The 21,947-nt window shown below is 35.4% G+C and overlaps 1 protein-coding gene across 2 annotated transcripts in view; it reads left to right on the plus strand.

Moving 5' to 3' along the window:
- Positions 1-21,947, plus strand: part of LOC149067585 (uncharacterized) — a 114,554-nt gene that overhangs the window by 49,675 nt on the left and 42,932 nt on the right. For both annotated transcript variants that reach the window (XM_089252568.1, XM_089252569.1), the window contains exons 10-15: positions 582-685; positions 2,159-2,260; positions 7,523-7,601; positions 11,300-11,385; positions 14,133-14,527; positions 20,230-20,450. In XM_089252568.1, coding sequence (XP_089108694.1) covers positions 582-685; positions 2,159-2,260; positions 7,523-7,601; positions 11,300-11,385; positions 14,133-14,527; positions 20,230-20,450 — 987 coding nt within the window. The remainder of the gene's footprint in view (positions 1-581; positions 686-2,158; positions 2,261-7,522; positions 7,602-11,299; positions 11,386-14,132; positions 14,528-20,229; positions 20,451-21,947) is intronic.

The following is a 21,947-nucleotide window of genomic DNA, read 5'->3' on the forward strand; positions in this document are numbered from 1 at the left end:
GGATAGAAAGTGAACTATTGCAAATTCTATTTGAGCATTTAACAGAGTTTTGTCATTTTAGTAATGTCATATATTTAATTTGCTAGCTCATTTTCAGGATTAGAATCAAATTTCAGGTCAATTTTTTTTTTCAATTTCTTAAATGAACTTTTCAAAATATTTTCATAATGAAATTGAGTAAAGTGAGACTTCATAAAATGGAGGGATACTTGTGTATTTATTTATTTATTTATTTATTTATATTCCTTGTTTTTGTACATTGGGGAAGTATTCACAGGAGATTGACACACAGATTGGTTAAATTTAGGTTTTCAATGAATGCCTGTCGATCTCCTATCCGAAAATTTTGACTAGTTTAAACCAGTGTTTCCCAAAGTGGGCAATATCGCCCCCTGGTGGATGATGGAATGGTCCAGAGGGCAATAGAAGTTTCAGACTTAACATAGGATCCTATGGGTTCACTTGAGCTGGGGGCGATGGAACAAAAAGTTTGGGAAACTGGTTTAAATCATGTCAGTGATTACCACATATATGTGTGTATCAATAACCTTGCAACAATGTATAACATTTGTGAATTCCAGATGTTCCTCATGACAATGATATAACACCTACAGCAGCTCATGCAGCATTGAAGCGTTTGATATCGGCACTGGTTAGAGAATCAGAAGAACTACCATGTATGCAGGTATGAAATGTAACAAGTAGAAGTCACTTGTTCTCTTGATTAACAAATTGAATATTCACGCTAAGTTTAGCTTTAATCAGCTGACCCTATTTCATTAAGACTGAAACCAGATATCAGGATTTGCAAACTGAGACAAGTTGGTGTGAAAATGCATATTACAAGTAGGCACCAAGTAGTTGATTAAACTGCAGTTTCTCTAAAACTTTTCAAAACAAAATTATAGAAGTAAAAGAACTTCAACTAAAAGAAGGAATGTAAACTTATTATTTTCTTTTATAACACTTCAACATTATTCTCCAAAAAAGTTACTTGCTTACCTTTGCAAAAAAAAACAGATCTATATGTATTATGTACATATGGATCTGTTATATGTTACGGAATCATACACAAAAACACGTGAATTAAAAAACAATAACGATACAAAATGAAACAAAGAAACTTAATTTTTTCTAACATAGCTTATAAAGATTAGAGAAACAGTATGCAGGAATAGACTTCTTAAGAGTATGGATCGCTTCCTTACTTTCTCTACAAGCAGGGTCACACAACTAGAAACAAAAATTTAATCGGTTGCTTTGACCAGCATTCATTTTGGTGCCACATTCCCATAATTTTTAATGGGGAAAAGAGTAAACTCTGTGCCTTTCCTGGCCCACTGTCCAGGGCACCAGATCCTCTTGCCCTCTCTCAGTTGTAGCCTTGTCTACAAGAAACAAAGAAAAACTTTTATTTTTATTTAAAAGATTTTTCATTTTCACCACCATCAGAATCTATTTTTTCACCCACATATAATGTTTTGACCATGTTAATTGATTGGATAAGATGTATAAATGCTTACAAAAATAATTTAATTAAATATAATTAGTGACGGAGCAATTAACATATTTGAAATAGAGAGATAAACAGTTTGTTGCCACGGGCTTGGCCCCCACATCCTGGAGCAGGGCCCCTACACCAGACTTTCAAGGGCTCCTTAATGATGAATTTATAGTGTGACACAGCAAAATATGATGAGAAACATCCTAGGCCCCAGGGCTGGAGCCCTGTCAGCCTCACCCTTTTGGAGGCCATGGCCTTGGGGGAGAGTCTGTTGTCGAACAGTTAATTCTTGTCATTTCCTGCATTAGTAAATGCAACATTCAATCTCAGGTGCACTCAGTTTCCACACATCTAATTGGTATAAGGAACTTGCACTCGTTTTCCTTTGAAAAATCATATACTGAATCAAAAACCAAAAATGTGATCCAACAAAACAAGTACAATTTTTTTCTTTTTATACCTAATTGGAAAACATTGCCAAGGACAAGCTAGTTGCTTCCTGCTCACAGAGGTGAATATAGTCAATATATTCACTGTACAAACTGTGATAAATGATTATTCATTTTCATATGTTTATCTTTTGTTGAAAGTTATGTAAATTGAAAAAATATTCATATTTAGCTAAGTTGCTTTTTTAAATAATTTTTTTCCTAGTCTTCGGAAAGTGTAGATTCTTCAGCAGAGGGTATAGATTTACTTGATGTTGAAATGTTCTCGTCGTATGAGAGTTTGGTTGCATCTGCCATCATTAACAAAGTATGTTAAATAATTATCATAAACCTATACTTTTTGAAAGCTATCATATTGATTGAAAATAAATACTGTTTTTCTTAATCTTACCCCATTCATATTTCAATCTCTTGAATAGTTTTCATACAAATTATCACAAAATTTTCTCTGATTCATCTTCTAGTCAAAAAATAATGTGTTTAGAAGTTGTTAAAATCAACAAACTTGGCATGTTTAATTGACCCTGTCAGTGTTTATAAAATTCAATGAAACTCCTCTCAAGACAGCCACTTGGCCTGCCGTAAAAAGTGTCTGTCTGCGGAGGTGACTGCCAAATAGAGGTCATATGATGGAAAAAACGCATTTGGACGTGTCAAAATAATGGTTTTCAATGTCATAAAAAAAAAATCTTGTGCTCAATTTCTTTACAATACCCAAAAAAAACAGGCACATATACAATGAAACCTCGCTACAACGATACTCAATATGATGATAAATCCCTTAATAACAGTATTTTTTCAAATTTTATTTGGAATCACCTATAGTCTATAATGTTAAACTCCTCTCAATACAAAACAATATCCTTTTCTATGATAAACCCCTCTCTAACGGAGTCCTTCTTGAGGAGGCAGAGTTGCCAACTACTACGGATTGTCTGTAGTTTCTTTGGACAGCTGCAATAAACTACGGAACTCTGTTTAAAAAAATCAGGTTTTTGAGTTTCTTGCGGTGTGTTTTACTTATTTTTGTTTGTTTGTTTTATTTTATTTTTTAAATTGCATCTCGATCTTTAACATAACAATGAATCCGTATACACATGTGAGAGAGTTTGAGAGAAGCCAAACTCGGATCTGATCTGTTTTGTCTGTATGCAGAAGGCAATCTGTAAAGCCGCATCTAAACCTGCTGCTCTACTCAATGCCCAAACACGCAAAAACTGTTTTCCCATCAAAACCGCCCTCATAATTATCAATTCATATACACATGTGAGAGAGTTCGAGAGAAGCCAAACTTGGAGCTGATCTGTTTTGTCTGTGCGTGAAAGACGATCTGTAAAGCTGCATCTAAACCTGCCACTCTGCTCGATGCCCAAACATGCAAAAAACTGTTTTCTGTCAAAACTGCCCTCACTGTAGGCTAAAAACAGGTTTTCGAGTAGCTCAGTATGGCGGGACTGGACCCGGCTTCATTTGCATAGTGCCTGGTCGAGCTCGTGTCGGAAAGAATGTTTTGCCGAAAGATACGAAGAAAACAGGGGTGAGGGTCTAGGGTTGCAGACGTCCATATATACTGCCCACAAGGGCATATGCAGGTTGGGATTGCATTGAATATTCATGAATTGTTAAGGGACTCTGCAACCTTGGAAAGTTGCTCTGGGAGGGGGGCATGTGGTCTGATCCTTCTAGGTTCCAGTGCCAATGAGGTGCTGTATTTAATGAACTTTCAATTAAATTTTAAAAAAATAAAATTTTTGAGTGATCATTTTTATTGTACTATGATTATGTTGTCCTGGGGATACCCCCCTCCCCATGACAAAGTTGAACATTCATCACTACTGACAATCTTTAAGTCAGTGTTGGCATGACCAAGGAGGATTTTGAAAATTATATTTCTGTCATTTAAATCATGATGACTGCACCAAAGGTCCCAGTTACACTATGAATGGAGCAGTAGATAGTCTCAAGCATGCTAAAAAGAGTTTATAGAGACCTGAGCTGTTGGCCAAAGAAGAATTTTACAGCAATGATTCAGTTCATTTAGATTGCCGCTGTGGTGGTTGAGTGGTCATAGTGATGGACTCGCATCGTGAGGATCCGGGTTCGAACCCCACCGGCGCCACAGTGGTGGTCGGCTGAAGTTAGTTTTCTGTGGTTTCCAACTCCAAGGCGCGAATGCGAGCCGATCTCCCCGTTAAAAAGTATCGCCACAGAGAGCAACAGGCCTACAATGTAACAAATATTCAATCATTAAACTTCACTCACAATTTGAAGTATAGATGACAGCACTGAAATATCAAGCACAACACTAGCTACACACTCAGACTGTTAGGTGCACTCACTTTGTTCCAGACTCTGCCACGAAGCTGGGCTGGAAGAGATCTCGGCAATGGGATAAGTCCGGTGGCAGAGCCCCTGGCGTTCATTCATTCAGTTCATTTAGATTAAGCAGAAGTGCCATGAGATAATCTCATTTGTAATTTGTGAATCTCTTTTACTACAGTTGAGCTTCCATACCACCAGTGCTTACTTTCACTCAGAATGGGTGTTTCTGCATACACTGCCAATCTCTTGAGTGAAACGGGTACAATTTGAAAAATCAATCTTTTTTTACATTTTATAGAGCATTGGCAGGAATCTCACTCTTTCTTTTGGTAAAATATTTGTATCAACTTCACATCACTAATCATTTGCATATCTACATAGGATATGACTGTGAAGTTTTGTAGAGATTCAACCATTTCTTCTTTGTGCATTATTTTTTGATTAGAAATGTGAGTTGCTTTGTTCAGTGTATATCCCCACTGTACCGAAAATAAATATCTTGTTTGAATTGGTAATTTGTGGAGAATATCAACTAGTACTCAAATGTTCAGTGGCACCTCTAGAATTTTTTTTTTATTTTTTGTGAGGCCATAGACAATTTTTTTTAAAATGAAAAGTACTGAAACATACAGCAGCTGACAGAGGACTCTGGATTAACAAGAGTCAGATAATGAGAGTCTACTGTATATACAGTCAACCCTCTGTTTGCAAACTTGATTTGTTCCTGACGTCCATTCCTAAACCGAAACAATTTTTTTCATAGGAATCAATTGCTGATACCTCCCACATTGTGACACAAAAAATGAAGTTGCTTTAATTATATGACAATAAGGCAATAAATGCATACAGCAGATATTTTATTATTTCACTGCTACAGTTAATTAGTATATAGTCCATTGTAATTGTATTAAAAATTGTTACATAAAAAAATAAATGGTCGCAGAAGTTGACACAAAGTCAAACATAAAATTGATGAATGGGGAAATCAATAAAGATAATGTCGATAAGTATTTGCCTAGTGAAGGTGAAAATTTTTCATTTAATTTTTTGTAAAATTTTAACAATGAAAAGCAAAAAAAAACATGCCATATTTGTATGGCAATGGTTGAGAAAACAGGAATGTAATGTAGAGATGATTTTCTTTTTGAAGGAAATTTGTCATAAACATTTGGCAGTCAGACTCTACATTGCATATTCCTATTCAGTGTATGCATGCTCTAAGGAAGGAAAACTTCAGTTCTTTGTATGCCAAGGATTTCTCAGAGGCCTGTAAAGTTGTCCAAAAAAAGAAAATGCATCTGTGCATTTTATCCAGTTGTTGTCTATAACCTTTTGTCGTTCCAAGTTCTATACAAATGACCCCCTATGCTGTATAGCTCTGACATCCATATTACAAACACAATAATCATGCTATACCTATATGTGGTTAGGCTTGGAAAAACATAACAATAAATATAAAAATTGAGCATACTTCCTTATCTTGTTGTGACGTATTTTGCAAAACATACCATAGCATCACCCGTTGCCGCTATGGTGGTCGAGTGGTCATGGTAACGGACTCTCATTGCGAGGGCCCGGGTTCAAACCCCAAAATCGCCACACTGGTGGTCGGCTGAAGTTGGTTTTCTGTGGTTCTCCCAACTTCGAGGTGCGAATGCAAATGCCGATCTCCCCGTTGAAAAGTCTCGCCACAGAGGGCAACAGGCCTGCAACAGTAAAATCTTCAATCATTACTAGAGCCCGGATTATATGCAAATGCATTTGCATATTTTGGCCTTTTTCACCATTAATGCATATAAATCTATAAAATCAAATAATTTTCAGAATAAGTGCATATTTGTGAAGGTTTATAGAAGCTCAATCACTTTTACATAGTTTTTGAAATGAATATTGCTCACAATATTTTCATAACATCTTTTTTTTTTTCTCGCAGGTGAGATTCTTTTTTCTCCACAATAATCATGCTATACCTATATGTGGTTAGGCTTGGAAAAACATAACAATAAATATAAAAATTGAGCATACTTCCTTATCTTGTTGTGACATATTTTGCAAAACATACCATAACTGTTTCATTGTAATGCTATTTCTAGAGATAGCATCAGAAATGTTCAATTCTTTTAGAAATAGCCTCAGAATTCTTTTTCACTGGTATTTCATTACTAAACACAGCCACGACTGACTAGAAATTAAAAATGCTTAAATAAAAAATATTTTAAGTTATTTGTATATACGGTATATGCATATGTGGGAATATGTTTTGTGAATGAGTAACAAACAATGCACTAACAAATAGAAAATTGGTTTTTTTAAAGCATATTTTTTTTTTTTTTTTGCATTGTGATTTTTTTTAACACATATTTTATCGTTTTTGGCACACATTTTGGAATTTTTAATTTTTTTTAAATACAAACATAAAGGCCACATCAGGCAAATTACCTAACAAGGTGGCTGAAAAAAGATACCCATTAAAAATTATAGATGTGTGTAAAGATAGTTTATATTTTGACATTTTTAAGTGCATATTTTAGCATTTTTAAGTGCATATTTTAGCATTTTTAAGTGCATATTTTAGCATTTTTAAGTGCATATTTTAGCATTTTTAAGTGCATATTTTAGCATTTTTAAGTGCATATTTTAGCATTTTTAAGTGCATATTTTAGCATTTTTAAGTGCATATTTTAGCATTTTTAAGTGCATATTTTAGCATTTTTAAGTGCATATTTTAGCATTTTTAAGTGCATATTTTAGCATTTTTAAGTGCATATTTTAGCATTTTTAAGTGCATATTTTAGCATTTTTAAGTGCATATTTTGGCATTTTTGCTAAAGTAAGTCCATAACATATTTTAAGTCCATTCTTTAAGTCCATATTTGCATATTTTAAGTCCATTCTTTAAGTCCATATTTGCATATTTTAAGTCCATTCTTTAAGTCCATATTTGCATATTTTAAGTCCATTCTTTAAGTCCATATTTGCATATTTTAGAGCATATTTCTCCACTTTTTAAGTGCATGTAATCCGGGCTCAACATGTACATACAACTAACATTCCAACATGTACCAATTCGTTAGAAGTTCTGCAGAGGAATATGGACGAAGTGCATGTATGGTTTAGTAGTAGTAGTAGCATCACCCATTCCAACAGGATAAAGCATGTATTGTGAAAAGTGTTTGTATAAGTTTAAAAAGAATATGTTTTTGTATTAGAAAATATATTCATTTTTTTTTATTGTATCTCTATGTAGGTTGTTGAAGATAACCAGGCAAAATATTTTAAGAATTCAGATAATATAAATCTTATAATTCACCCCAAAGCAGAAAAACGTGAGTATATAACTTTAATACTTAATTTTAAAAAATTAGGTGAGTGGAACCCAACACAATTTGTGAAATTCAGTTAGCTTCTGGGAACCGTCTCTGATGTAATTTTTTTTTTCCCTCTTACTTTATTTTTCAATAAAAATGTGTTTGGTGCTCTAGCATGCTCATACAAGGTTACAAGATTTCATATGGAAAAGTAAGGTTTGTAATTGCCTTGATATTACAAACTCTGTTGTGACATAAAAGTGCAGATTGGCCTAATATTGATGTGTCAGTGTCAACTTCTTCCTTTGTTGTATAATCTATCTATTTTTATACGATTATGATATTTCTTTAAGGGAAAGTAGGAATTAGAGGGGTTACACTTTTTCCCCACATTTTTTCTTTGTTGGGGAAAGTGGAAACCAATGAATTTACACTAATCCTTTGCTCCCACTTGTTCTACTTTTTGGTAAAATGTCCTACTTTTGTCCTACTGTCTAGATTTTGGTCTTAGTTTCTAGTTTTTATCTTACTTTTCCTACATCCTGTCAACAAAATTTGTGTAATTTATTTTAATTGAGAAGGGAATCATCGATATCTTGCCAAATAATACAAATGTAGTAGATTGGAAATAATGATTCTGCCGAAGCAGAAATTGTATTGTTTTCAGGTTAATTGGAGTGATATATGGACCATTTGGTTTAATTTTTCTTTTGCTTAGTTTGAGGGTTTAACAAGTAGAGTAGTCGTTAAAAACTGTCTGGATGGAAAAAATAATTTTGTATTTACTACTTCAGGGTCTTGGACAGTAACTAACATTCAAAATTATGGTGGACATTTTTTGTATAGGTGAAACGACACTTTGCATAACAAAGCAGTTGAATACATAGGCCTATTCTAGCTTTGGTGATTCTGATGCTACAGAATAGCATTCAATTGTCTTCTGTATTTTTATAGCATATAAACAATATTTACTATGAGAGATAGATGGCTTTTTCTCAGCCCAAGATATCAAGGAAACAGTTATTTTCTGGATATTATGCTGAGGTGAACTCGGAAAGAAAAGTCACCAAGTCTCCACCAGGACTCGAACCCTGGCCCTCTTGCATACCAGGCAAGCATGCTACCATCTATACCACTGGAGACACGACCCTGCCTTCCTTATTTCACGCACTGTGGCGTGAGGCACTGAAGTAGAGACATTAGTAGCCTCTCTTAACTTCTTGAATTGGCCCCCAGATAGGACGGTTTAGAGAGATAGATAGGTTCGAGTCCCTGCAGAGACAAGATGACTTTTATTTCCGAGTTCACCTCAGCATAATATCCAGAAAATAAAATGTTTCCTTAATATTTACAATGCTCAGCAAAGAGCTAGAAATGAAATTGCTTCATTTTTCAAAAATGATGACAGGCATTGAACAGTAAAATGTAAACAAATCTCTTTAAAAAAAAGGATGAACAATGCAGTAAAACCATCCGGTTCACCTTGATTTATTTACATTGGATCTTGTAATTTACACATTTTGCACTGTGCTTTTGAAAGTGGTCTCAAAAGAGTGTCATTCTTTAAAAACTTGCATGTCTTCATAATTTGCTGTGTATTGTCAAAGAGAGTTGACAGACTGGACTGTGAAAGACTCCAAAAAAGAATGTCTTGTGAAGAGATACAGAATATCTGTGGTTACTAGTACACTTGTTTTGGCCGAAAATTGTTTTGTTACCAAATCATTTCGGTCATTTTGCTTTGACTTGAGTCAATCTTATAGGATACTGAAATAATAAATTTTTTTTAAATTAAAAAACACTTTTTTTTAGGGATTTTTTTTATTATGCTATGATTATATGTTGTCTAACAGGGGTACCCCGTCCTGCTTTCTAATTTTTGAGAGGGAGCCCCGTTATTGTCTTTATCAACTGTGGTATGAAAATGAGGAAAGAGGTAATTAGACGTAAAAGATGAGTGTTGAGAAATACAGGAAAACAAAGCTTCATAGACAAAATGTCAAAACCATTTCAGAAGCAAAGGTTAGTGACTAGATTCTTGTCAAACAACAAAGTAAAATGTAAGTAAAAAGGTTAGTGTTTATTGGACAACTAACTGAAGTTAAAACTCATTTGGGAATAATATTTGGAAGCAATACATCTACCTTTCAATGGCTCAGCATTGAAAACAAAAGTAAGATTAGAAGTGACGAAGTTATGACATATCCATCACCTTTCAAGTTTGACAGACTGGGAAAATTCACATTTCCCTTCTTATTTGAGCCATGTAATAAGGTTGTTAATTAGCTTTTCATACAAGAAAAAAAAGTGTTTAGGCTTTTTATGCCTCAAATAATTTTTTTTTTACACTTCTTTCATTCATGAATAATTTATGATCAATATTTTGTGTGAATGATTTTAAAGCACATTCAGCCATAGATTCCACTTGCCCCACTCAATGAGGCAAGTGGAGTCCATGGGCGACTTAAACAAAAAATTAATCTCGAAAAGGGCACTGCAGAAAATAATTTTGAAGCATTAGCCCAGAAAAGCATGATTCAATAAACCTGTTACCAAATTGTTCAAGAAGTTTTGTGGACTTCCAACATAGGTGCTAGGTAGTTCCACTTACCCCGGTGTACTTTGGTATTTAAATGTTCAATAACACCACATATTGTTATAGTCTCCACACTTTTAAACTTTTTTTATTTTTTTATGCAATAGCACTTTTGCATGCTTTGAACCACAAATTTTTTCACAAAAATTTAAACCTTTGGTTTCTCTAGAAAACTCTATTAATACAGTCCACACTGCTTTATGTGATCACATCAAGACTCTGGGTTTCTGATAACAATTATAGAATGATAATTATATCTGGAAAAAGTCACATTTGCAACTATGGTGACAGACCATACATCCCGTTTGATCGAACGAGATGTATGGTAAAACGGAACAATTGTTTTTCTTTTCCACATAATTGGTTAAAAAAATTTCAATCTCTCGTTGCTTTATTTCTATTCTTTTTAAAATGGGATTTCCCCCTTTGAGCTAAAATCCTGCATTTTTGTTATTCAGCCATTGTGAGGTGATAGAATGAAACTCTCCATTGTATATCACAAATTACAATATTTTTCTTAATGTACAATGTATACGTAGATCTCTTGAGAAAGTCTCTCAAAAAAAAAAATATTGAATCTGGTCAACTGAAAGAAACTGACCAAGAACTGATGAAAGGGCTTTTTTCACACATTTGAATTCACTATAGGAAAGCCAAAAGCAGCTTCATGCATACATGAATTGCAGCGAATACTATGGACTGATTACGGCATTAAGTACAGAAGTGTTTGTCAACAAGGGGAGGGGGGAAGAGATGACTCCTTGTAGCCTCTTACATAGTCTTGCAGCCTGATAATGATAACTTATGAAAAAAAAAATAGTTTTTTTTGTTGAACCTTAGCATCAGAATACACAAAAAACACTTTTGACGGAAAAAATAACATTTAAAGTCCCGATAAATATAAACAAATTTTTTTCCGTGTTATGATATTAGTCCATTCTGTTTTTTGCCAAAGTGATAACATTATTTGCTATTCTAATAAGTGTCGTCGACTGTAGTAAAAAATTTCTGTAGTGAATGCTTAGCATTATTAAAGCATTTGGCATGCCATCCATATGTAAGTTAACCATTATGTGTGAATAATATTATTGGTTGAAGAATTTTATAATATTTTTGATAGGATACTTTGTAGAGAATTCCGCAAGCTCTGAAAATGCAGATGTAACAAACTCATTCACAGAAGCAGAATTACCTCTGGAATGTGTTGTAAGTAAAAAAAATTATAAAGGTTTCTTGACAAGTGGTATTTAAGCTAGAAGTGTGTATGTGTATGTGGGAAAATATCTTGTGCTTGAGAGGATCGCAATAAAGCAGGAGCAAAGCTTGACTTTGACTTGATGGAGTCATATTGGGAGAGCAGATATTAGGGGGAACCTAGACTACAGTCAAAGATGTACATGAGAAAATTACACATTTTTCGTGAAGACATTTTGAGACATGAAGAGGTAGAGAAACAGCAAACGGTTTGCGAAAGACAGTGGTAGAGAAAGTTTGTTCGTGGCGAGTGACCAATACGTCCAGGAATGCAATTTGGTTATTGTTTTCTTCCTCTATTGTGAACTGAATGCAAGGGTCAATGGAATTGAGAGTATTTAGAATATGGTCAATGTTAGCGTTACGGTCAAGAAGAACGACGCAATCATCAACATATCTGACATAAAAAGGAAAAATTTCACGGAAGAGTTTTGTTTCAAAATAGGGCATGTAGATGCCACTAAGTACAGGACTGAGAGGGTTTCCCATGGCAAGGACATCAGTCATGCGATAGAATTGTTTGTTGAAAGAAAACGTATTTTGGTTGAGACAGACCCGAGTAAGGTCTAACAGTTCAGAGATTTCTAATTGGGAAAAATGGAATTTGGTAAGTCTGGTCTCCAGACCTCGAAGAGCGCCTTCTACAGGGACATTCGTAAAAAGAGACTTTACGTCAAAAGAGGCCATTTTTGTGTTGACAGGGTTGAAGGTATGTAGTTTCTGTGCGAATTCAACTGAATTTCTCGTAGTGTGTGTATTATTGCAAGAGAGTGGTGAAAATATTGAAACGAGGTGTTTTGCAAGCTTGTAAGAGGCAGTTCCGATATTCGAGACTATGGGTCGGTGTGGAATGTCAGGTTTGTGGACTTTGGGCAGTGTCTAAAACCTGGTGCAAAACGCAACCAATGGGGTGAGAGCTTTTTTCATGGTTTGAGATAGAATCTGGCAAGATTTAATGACTGACTTGACCGTGTTAAGTTCATGCGAGCTGGGGTCTTTTTGTATGCTTTGATATGGGCCATCATTAATTAGAGTTGAAGATTTCTCAACGTAATCCGATCTATTCATGATGACTATTTGCCCTCCTTTGACAGCCTTGGTTATGGTTAGTTCGGGGTTATCACATAATTTCTTGACTACCATGCTGGTAGTTCTACATGATTGGGAATGGCAGGGCTTGGAGTTGAAATCCACGGTGTCTGCGATCAGTTGTCGTAAAACCTCTTTTTGTGTAGGTGCCAGAGAATTGAACTTGAAAGCTCTTTCGATAGGCGCAACTAATTGCGTAGCCGAAGGTCGACGTGGGACAGGGAAATTGTTATTAAATTTTAGGGTGCTGAGCTCCTGGTCATTGATTTCAACTTTCGGTAAATTAATTACAGCATTGTTATTAACCTTGGGAAATGCTTCCGAGTGGCATGCTTATGTACGAATTTGGAAAATTTTCGTTGGTGAGACATTCTATGGTTAGCTACAGATTGCAATATAACAATTTCTCTGTCCCACGTAGACCTTTGGCTACGCAATTAGTTGCCCCCATCAAAAGAACTTTCAAGTTCAGTTCTCTGGCACCTACACAAAAAGAGGTATTACGACAACTGATCGCTGACACCATGGATTTCAACGCCAAGCCCCGCCATTCCCAATCATGTAGAATTACCAGCATGGTAGTCAAGAAATTATGTGATAACCCCAAACTAACCATAACCAAGGCTGACAAAGGAGGGCAAATAGTCATCATGAATAGATCGGATTACGTTGAGAAATCTTCAACTCTAATTAATGATGGCCCATATCAAAGCATACAAAAAGACCCCAGCTCACATGAACTTAACACGGTCAAGTCAGCCATTAAATCTTGTCAGATTCTATCTCAAACCATGAAAAAAGCTCTCACCCCATCGGTTGCATTTTGCACCAGGTTTTAGACACTGCCCAAAGTCCACAAAGCCGACATTCCACACCGACCCATAGTCTGCTAAGAAATTTTGCTAAGAAACATAACTGATTAATCATACAACTTAATTATATATCAAGTACTCAATGGTAGGATTCAAAAGCAGAAATTTCAGAAACTGAATATTAAAAACCATATATATTCAATATCCCAGTGTTATGTTTCACTGAGCCATGTGATATTAAATTAGTATGTTCTTCATTATAAAGTTGTGTAATTTAAAAGCTATATGAATTGTGTGCAGTGTGATGCTGTTATTGATGTTGCAATGATCCCACAACCAAAAATCATGTGTCGATCCTCAGCATATTCATTCTTCAAATGAAGAGAGAACAGGTTTATGCTGTTACCTTGATTGGACTCTGCTAACCTCGCCCTATTAGCTAAGTTTGCAAATCATACACCCATATCTCTGTTTCCACAAGCCTTCTGGGGTGTTTAGCTTCATCTGACTTGAGCTAGTTCAAAAATGGGTTGGGTTTCCCATCATACCTGCTTACTTATTTCTCTCAGATGTATCATTGGGTTGCTTGATGACCTTTTACATCATCTTGGTCCCAAATAGTTGGGAATAATTACCAATTTCACCAATTAATTTTCTAACGTGCTATTGTCAGAATATAAGTTTGTTCAAATCAAAAAATATGTGCATTATATATATATATATATATATATATATATTTTTTTTTTTTAAATCTTTCTTTGTCTAAGTTACTGACATTATTAATTTATCACTCCTAAGCAAATTGAAGAAATTGAAGAAATCACACGGGAATATACAGATTCTGAAGATGATCAGCTTAGTAGCATAAGTCATCATTCCATTGGTTTGCAAAGCTTTGATGAACTTCCTGTCTCTAATGTGGAATTGACAACACAACTTCCTTATTTGGAAGAAAATGTTGATTGGAAAACTCCATTTCCGGAATTTGGCCAAGATATAGTAGATGACTCTACAAATAAAGATGACTGTGTAGCATATTATCCAGCCGCAGTAACTTCATGGGAGGAGAATTGGTTGTTTAAGCGGAAAAAAAGATTGCCACTATACAGTAACTTAAAATATCAACTGATGACGTATTGTGATGATCCTCCTTGTATGCTTATTCCTTGTCCATCAGAAAGTCATTGTAGTTTGTAAGTAGAGCATTTTGATTATTCATAAGTTAAATTAATTTGTCTCTATGCTGTACAGAGTTTTTTATGGTTTTAATTACTCTATAGTGTCAGGAAAAACAAGTATACTAATCTAATACATGGCTCACACAATGGCGTGGTGGGGCACAGACTTTGTATGTGTGTTCATTGAAAAGTTGTTTAAATCAATAAGCAGACATTTTCATACTAGAAAATACTCAACAAGTTTTCTCATATGTCTCATAACGTTATGTACACTCTAACAGTGCCGTCTTAACGCATGGGCCCACCCGGACACGGCCCGGGAGCCTCAAGAGAAGAGGGGCCTCACAAAAATGAGATTCGGCTGAGATTTTCTAGGATTTATCAGGTAGGGCCTCTGAAAAACCACTTGGCCCAGGGGCCCATGATACTCTTGAGACGGCCCTGCACTCTACCAGATGCAGACGATGTAGCTGAGAGAAATTCTCATATTATAGTCTACACCAGTTTTTTTGCATTTCAGTGAATGTCTTTTACATTGTTTGAGTTCAGTTTTGTTTCATGTGAATAAATATATTGTTTATATAATTAATTCCATCAATTGTCATTTTTGATCAGGCCCAAGGGATTTATTATTCTCACAAGAGCAGATATTGGCAAATTTCAAAACCTATTTCAGCAAATTATTTCCATAATACCCCATTAATTGTCTCATTTCAATTTATCTATTTCTGTTCAGGCACTCTTTTTTGATTTTTATAATTTCGTACAATTGAGTTTTGATGTCTATGCAAACAAAAATAAAGAGAAATCCAAAATTTTCCAGTGCAATATAGTTTAATTTAGTTGAGTTATAGTTAAGTTTGGACACAAATGTCTTTTTGCACCACCTCCTTACTGTATAAAACGGCCAACTTGGTATGCACAAAAGTATGCATAATATTGAAGCTGTATTTACTTTGATAAGCTTGTTGGATTTGTCTTGACAAAATGTATCTATGGATACCATTGACTTTTACCTACACTGTATTCATTTGATATGTGACAGCAAAGTGATACAATGACATAAAGGATCAAACACAGCACAGCTGATCTGGTACATAAACCTGATGAAAATCACACAATCTCTATTTGGCAGATGGTCACTTTTTCACAGAATGTCTAGTGGCAGACTAGGAGCAGTTTGGCTGTAGTTTGAATCAAGCTCAGCTTGTTGTAAAGGTGCAAAAATGTATGCCTCCCTGGAGAATTTTGAGGCATTAGTTTATTTCCTCAAAACGTTGAAATATTGATTTAATATTTTAGAAGTAATATTGGCAGATATTTTATGACTATTGTATTAAAAAAATATCCTAAATCGAAATATAGCTTTGATTTACAAGTGAATTATTTAGAAACAACAAGTTCTATTTAGGGCCCTGGTCCTTAGGATTCTGTAAGCAAAGATGTAGCAGAGAAGAGGGAAAGAAATATGCTGAGCTACTTTCTTTTTCTTATCTTGTCCAGTTCTCTGTGAAACTTTCAATTCTAATCATTAGGGCTAGAAATTTCATGACCTAAAACAAAGCATATTGTTTCAGATTGGTTAAAAAATCTGAATTTCAGGTTTCAATTTCATTTTGTGCATTAAGTTTTATGGGGCGAGAGGTTTCTTTGGATATAGATGTGATGTAGCAATAATTTTATTATGAGTTGTCTAATTAATTAATTAGAATAAATAGATTATTAAAACCATTCATAAATTGAAAAATTTGAAAATAGACTTCCTGTATCTAAGAATGAATATTTATTTTGGTGTCCCCCCAAAAAATTTTTTGGCCACAAGCCACCACTGGTTTGAATTATACAGAAATACCCCTATACTTATGCTGCCCTCAGTTATGCAAATTCTGAGCTACACGATTTTCTGTGAAAATGCATATTCCTCAAATTCAAGCATATTCACAAGATTATTGCAAAGATAGTTAGCAATTATTGAGTGATATTCAAATAAGAATTGTTCACTCAATCTAAATACCATGTGTACTTCTAGAGCTTGTTAGATGCACTAAAATCTGCCGTGATTTAGAAATGAAATTTTCAGGCTTGTATAATTGACATCTGCCTCTGACATCTGACATTTATAGACTGTTAGATTTCATGCTTGGAGTTTGATGTCTCAAAAATCCCATTTAATGTGATGCCTATTGATGACAATTAGACTGTAACCCACAATTAGTTGTAACCCATGGGTGAAAGTTATTTTTCTCTGGACCAAGGTGTTGTTTGTTATTTACTGTTATTTATTTGTTATCTAAACCTGTGGAAGGCCAATAGGCTCTAACTTCACTAGGTGCAGACAATACAAATATTCAATGAAATTAGGGGGAAGCAGCAATATCAGTCAAAACAATAACATAGATGTCCACAAGAAACACAAACAAAGGAGGAAAAAAATATATAAAAGATGATACTAATTAATAGGCTAAAAAAAATTCCTGAACACAACAAACAATAAAATTAACATATATACACAAATAAAACTCAATATGTGATAAATTGAAAAGCATAGCTTTTCAAAAATAACAAATTAAAAGAGAAGAATTGCTAAGAGAAGGATAAAATCTGTGGTATGAAGATGAACGCATGATATTATTAGAATATTCTAGGCATATTACAAGATGATGCTCATTTACACAAATTCTAAAACAGAGCCATTTTTCAAGAACCTGATTGCATTTGCAAGGCAAGTTAAATTTTATGAAGCCAAGCAACATTACCATAGTAAGTAGTGCTAAAGTAAGAAGGGGAAAAAAGGATGGTATTCTTGAAATTTGGTCCAAGTCAACTAATATCTGTATGCATTTATCTGGAAAACGGTACCCTGACTTGCATCATTATCCTTGGACCATCTACTGGGTATTACTGTATTTATGCATTTCAGTTATTCTAACTGGATATCCATTGTAAACTGAAGAGCCAAAAAAACTGGTACAGGCATGCGTATGCAAATAAAGAGATATGGAACCAATCAGAGTACAGCGCTGCTGTCGGCAACGCCTATATAACACAACAAGTGTTTGGCATAGTTGTTAGATCGGTTACTGCTGCTACAATGGCAGGTTATCGAGATTTAAGTGAGTTTGAACGTGGTGTTATAGTCGGCGCACGAGAGATGGCACATAGCATCTCAGAGGTAGCAATGAAATTTGGATTTTCACGTACGACCATTTCACTAGTGTACTGTCAATATCGGGAATCCGGTAAAAAATTAAATCTACGACATCGCTGCGGCCGGAAAAAGATCATGCAAGAACGGGACCAACGACGACTGACGAGAATCATTAAACGTGACAGACGTGCAACCCTTCCGCAAATCGCTGCAGATTTGAATGCTGGGCCATCAACAAGTGTCAGCGTGCAAACCATTCAACGAAACATCATCGAACACACACTCGTTTACCCTTGATGACTGCACGACACAAAGCTTTACGCCTTGGCTGGGCCCGAAAACACCGACATTGGACTGGAAACACGTTGCCTGGTCTGACGAGTCTCGGTTCCAATTGCTTCGAGCTGATGTACGTGTACGGGTATGGAGACAACCTCATGAATCCATGGACCCTACATGTCAACAGGGGACTGTTCAAGCTGGTGGAGGCTCTGTGATGGTAATGGGGCGTGTGCAGTTGGCGTGATATGGGACCACTGATACGTCTAGATACGACTCTGACACATGAGTAAGCATCCTGTCTGATCACCTGCACCCATTCATGTCCATTGTGCATTCCGACAGACTTGGACAATTTCAGCAGGACAATGCGACACCCCACACGTCCAGAATTGCTGCAAAGTGGCTCCAGGAACACTCTTCTGACTTTAGACACTTCCGCTGGCCACCTAAATCCCCAGACATGAACATTATTGAACATATCTGGGATGCCTTGCAACGTGCTGTTCAGAAAAGATCTCCACTCCCTCTTACTCCTACGGATTTATGGACAGCCCTGCAGGATTGATGGTGTCAATTACCTCCAGCACTACTTCAGACATTAGTCGAGTCCTTGCCACATCGTGTTGTGGCACTTCTGCGGGCTCGCGGGGGCCCTACACGATATCAGGCAGGTGCACCAGTTTTTTTGGCTCTTCATTGCATTATCTCCTGTTATCCATGTGAAAGAACCACAATTCAAATGGGTTAAGGAAAACATATTACAAATCACTTATTCATATAGTTACACTTGTCAACACTACAAACAACTCTTTGCAGTGGCCTGTTGACCATTTAGAAAAAAAATGGCTGCTTGACATCAAAAGATAATGAAATAAAATGATTTGAATTTTTATTTGACATATAAACATAACACATTTAACATATACAAACAAACAAATACAAACATATTACATTCTCATTTCTAAGAGATCAAGTTTTGATCTGTTCAGGTTTTCTAAAGTCTGCAATCCTTTAACCCTTTCACTACAACATTATGAAAAAATGAAACAATTATTATGTAAATGTTTTGGTAGGACATTTTAGTTCTAATTGAAGACTAAAAACAAAAAATAATTGTTTAGTACGTAACAAATTAATTAACCAGGTACTTGAAAATTTTGTCAGCAATATACATTGAATAATACATAATAATGAATATTTATTTTAACACAAAGTAAATAAATATTTGTTTTTATACTTAAAAATACCAACACCCAACAACATATGTAAGGGATGTTATGGAAATTGAAAAATTAGTGGTACTTTAAAATACCAGTAGTGAAAGGGTCAAGTTACACTGTGGTATTTAAAATTTATGCTTTCCAGATTCACAAGTAACACTGTGAATTTGATACATTGCATAAAGTGCTTATGAACATTGAATACCATCTTACAATTCTAACTACTGCAGCATTACCAGGTGCTCTGCAGGAGTCATTGTGTATGTGAAATAGAGTTAGGAAAACTAATAATGCTGATTAATTAATGTAAACATTTCTATAAAAATCAAATCAAGTATGTTTAAATGGATTTCATCCATTTTTTTATCCCATGTTGTTCACAAAGAAGTCATTCAGCTCTAGTTTGACCTGCAAAAGTATTTCCTGGAGAAAATGACCCACAATTGCTTGAATTCTCACTGGGACTTTTTTGACCACACAACATTGTTTGAAATAACTCATCGGCAATCTCTGACAGTCAAATGATTAGCTCACCTATTTCTAATTTATGATGTTGTCTAGTAGTTAGGCTATCTGGCTCTTCCCTAGAAAACCTGAGTTTGATTTCCAGTGTGAAGAAATAATCTTTAGCATGTGAGTTTAGTTCCATGATCAGGCTCTCAATCATGATTGTGGTGCCCATCATAACATTACAATAGTGTTTCCCAGAGTGGGCAACATCTCCTCGTGGGAGAGGGAAGTTAATGGAATGGTCTGGGGACGTCTCAGGGTTAGTATAGGTTCCTATGGGTTGGCTTGAGTTGGGGGGCAAAGTGAGAAATATGAATACAACGCCACACCAGGCAAAATGCTCAAGAAGAAATTTTTTTTGAAGAAGGGGGGTTTTTTGATGGAAAAAAAAGTTTGGGAAACTGATTCAAAATATATATATATAGAAACCTTAGGAATAAAGTGATTCTCTGAAATGAAATTTGTCCCAGATTAATTTGATCACAAAACTCATTATCAAATAAATTCAATATTCATTTACTGCTTTGTAATTTAAAAGTGATAATTTGTTTTTACAGGGAGTCTGAAGAGATGTCTTCTGAGCTCTCAGAATCACACTCTGTTGGATCTTTAGAATTTTCTAGTGACAGTGATAATCAGAACCAAATACCAATCCGTGCACAGGAAAGAAAACAAACTAGTGAACAAAATATTTCAAAGTTGACTCCGGCTTTGAATTTTTTAAAGCCTAAGCTACTGATAAACAAAATGTTGCCTCAAGATAAGGAGATACAAAAGTGTAAGTACTTTTTTCTCTTTGCAATTTATCAAAAGATTGTGCTGACATTTATTTTGTATACAGGGTGTTCGTAAACTGTTTAGAAAAAATTGGAGGGGTGATAGTACCCTTATCAAATGCACAATATTTACAGTGGAGCCTATGGTCACAATTCACTTTTCTTCCCACAAATGTGGCTTGTACTTGTACCAGGAGTCTATGAGAGGGTGTGCCAGTCTTTCATTCGCAGACGAACTGTGCAGTGACAACCTTGGACTTTGAGCATTCCTTTGAGTCTTCCAATGATCTACATTGATTTTTGTAGCTTATGATTTCATTATGCTTCTTTTTTCACTGCCGAAACTTCAACGTTTTCAACTTTATTTTAGGCTTTTCTGGAACTCTGAGTATGTTGCGACTCTAATACAAATACAATGCCACAACAGGCAAAATGCCCTACAAGGTGGCTGAGAAAAAGATGCCCATAACAAATATATATCATATGTTATGTCATATGTTTCAAAAATACAGCAACCCAATTAAAAATGCAAATTACAAACAATATATATACGTGATAAAATATTATAAAATGCCCATAAAGAATACTTATGGTTGTCTTATTCTAAGTATGGATAGCTTCTTAATTCACCCCAACATGTTTATCGTATTTATTTTTAAACATGTCAATTGTATTAGAATTTACTACCTCTGGGGTTCAGATATTTCATTTATTAGAAACCCTATTAGAGAAAAATTCCCTGCGACGCCATAACCTAGAATTGTCCCTTACCAATTGATACTGGTGTCCCCTTGTAAAAGCATTCGATTGACGGTGTACTAATAATTCATGGTCCATAATATCCATCCCGTTGAAAGTTTTGAACACTTTGATCATATCTCCCCTACACCTGCATTCATCGAATGTAAACATATTCAAAAAATGAAGTCTCTCTTCATAACTCAAGCCCCGCGTGCCAATAAGGATACACCCCTTTAACCAAGTCTATGTCCCTCTGTAGGTGTGGTCTCCAAAACCTTACAGCATACTCAAGTCCAGGACGAACTAAGTTTCAGAAAAGTGGAAGAATGACTTTAGGAGAACACGAAGAGATTTTTTTAAAATGAAACTGAGCATTCTATTTGCTCCTGCTCTAAGTTCTATTGTGAATAGTGTTTGTCTTGATATGGGTACTAACTATCGTCCCTATTTTCTTGAGAAGAATAAGGGAACAATCCAATTATTGAAAAGAGAAGGTAGGCTTTCACGGCTGGAGTTTATAATAAATTTCATACCTTTCGGGGCTGTTATGCCATGTTGTGGGCTTCTAGAACACAGAAGAATCCTTTGATCGAAAGACTCCGATCCCACCCACCCAATCAGAAGCCCCCACATCCCATGAACATCAACACTTCACTTGCTTGACGTCACAACGACAAGGTCAATCCTTCCGTGTCTCCAGCGAAAGCGTCAGTAGATAACAGTCATCCAAGGAGGTTGTTTCATCTCCTCGCTTCTCA

Source organism: Pholcus phalangioides, unplaced genomic scaffold (genome assembly GCF_987345545.1).
Source record: "Pholcus phalangioides strain wild (caught in Gottingen) unplaced genomic scaffold, Ppha-v1.0 ptg000029l_1, whole genome shotgun sequence".
NCBI lineage: Eukaryota > Metazoa > Arthropoda > Arachnida > Araneae > Pholcidae > Pholcus > Pholcus phalangioides.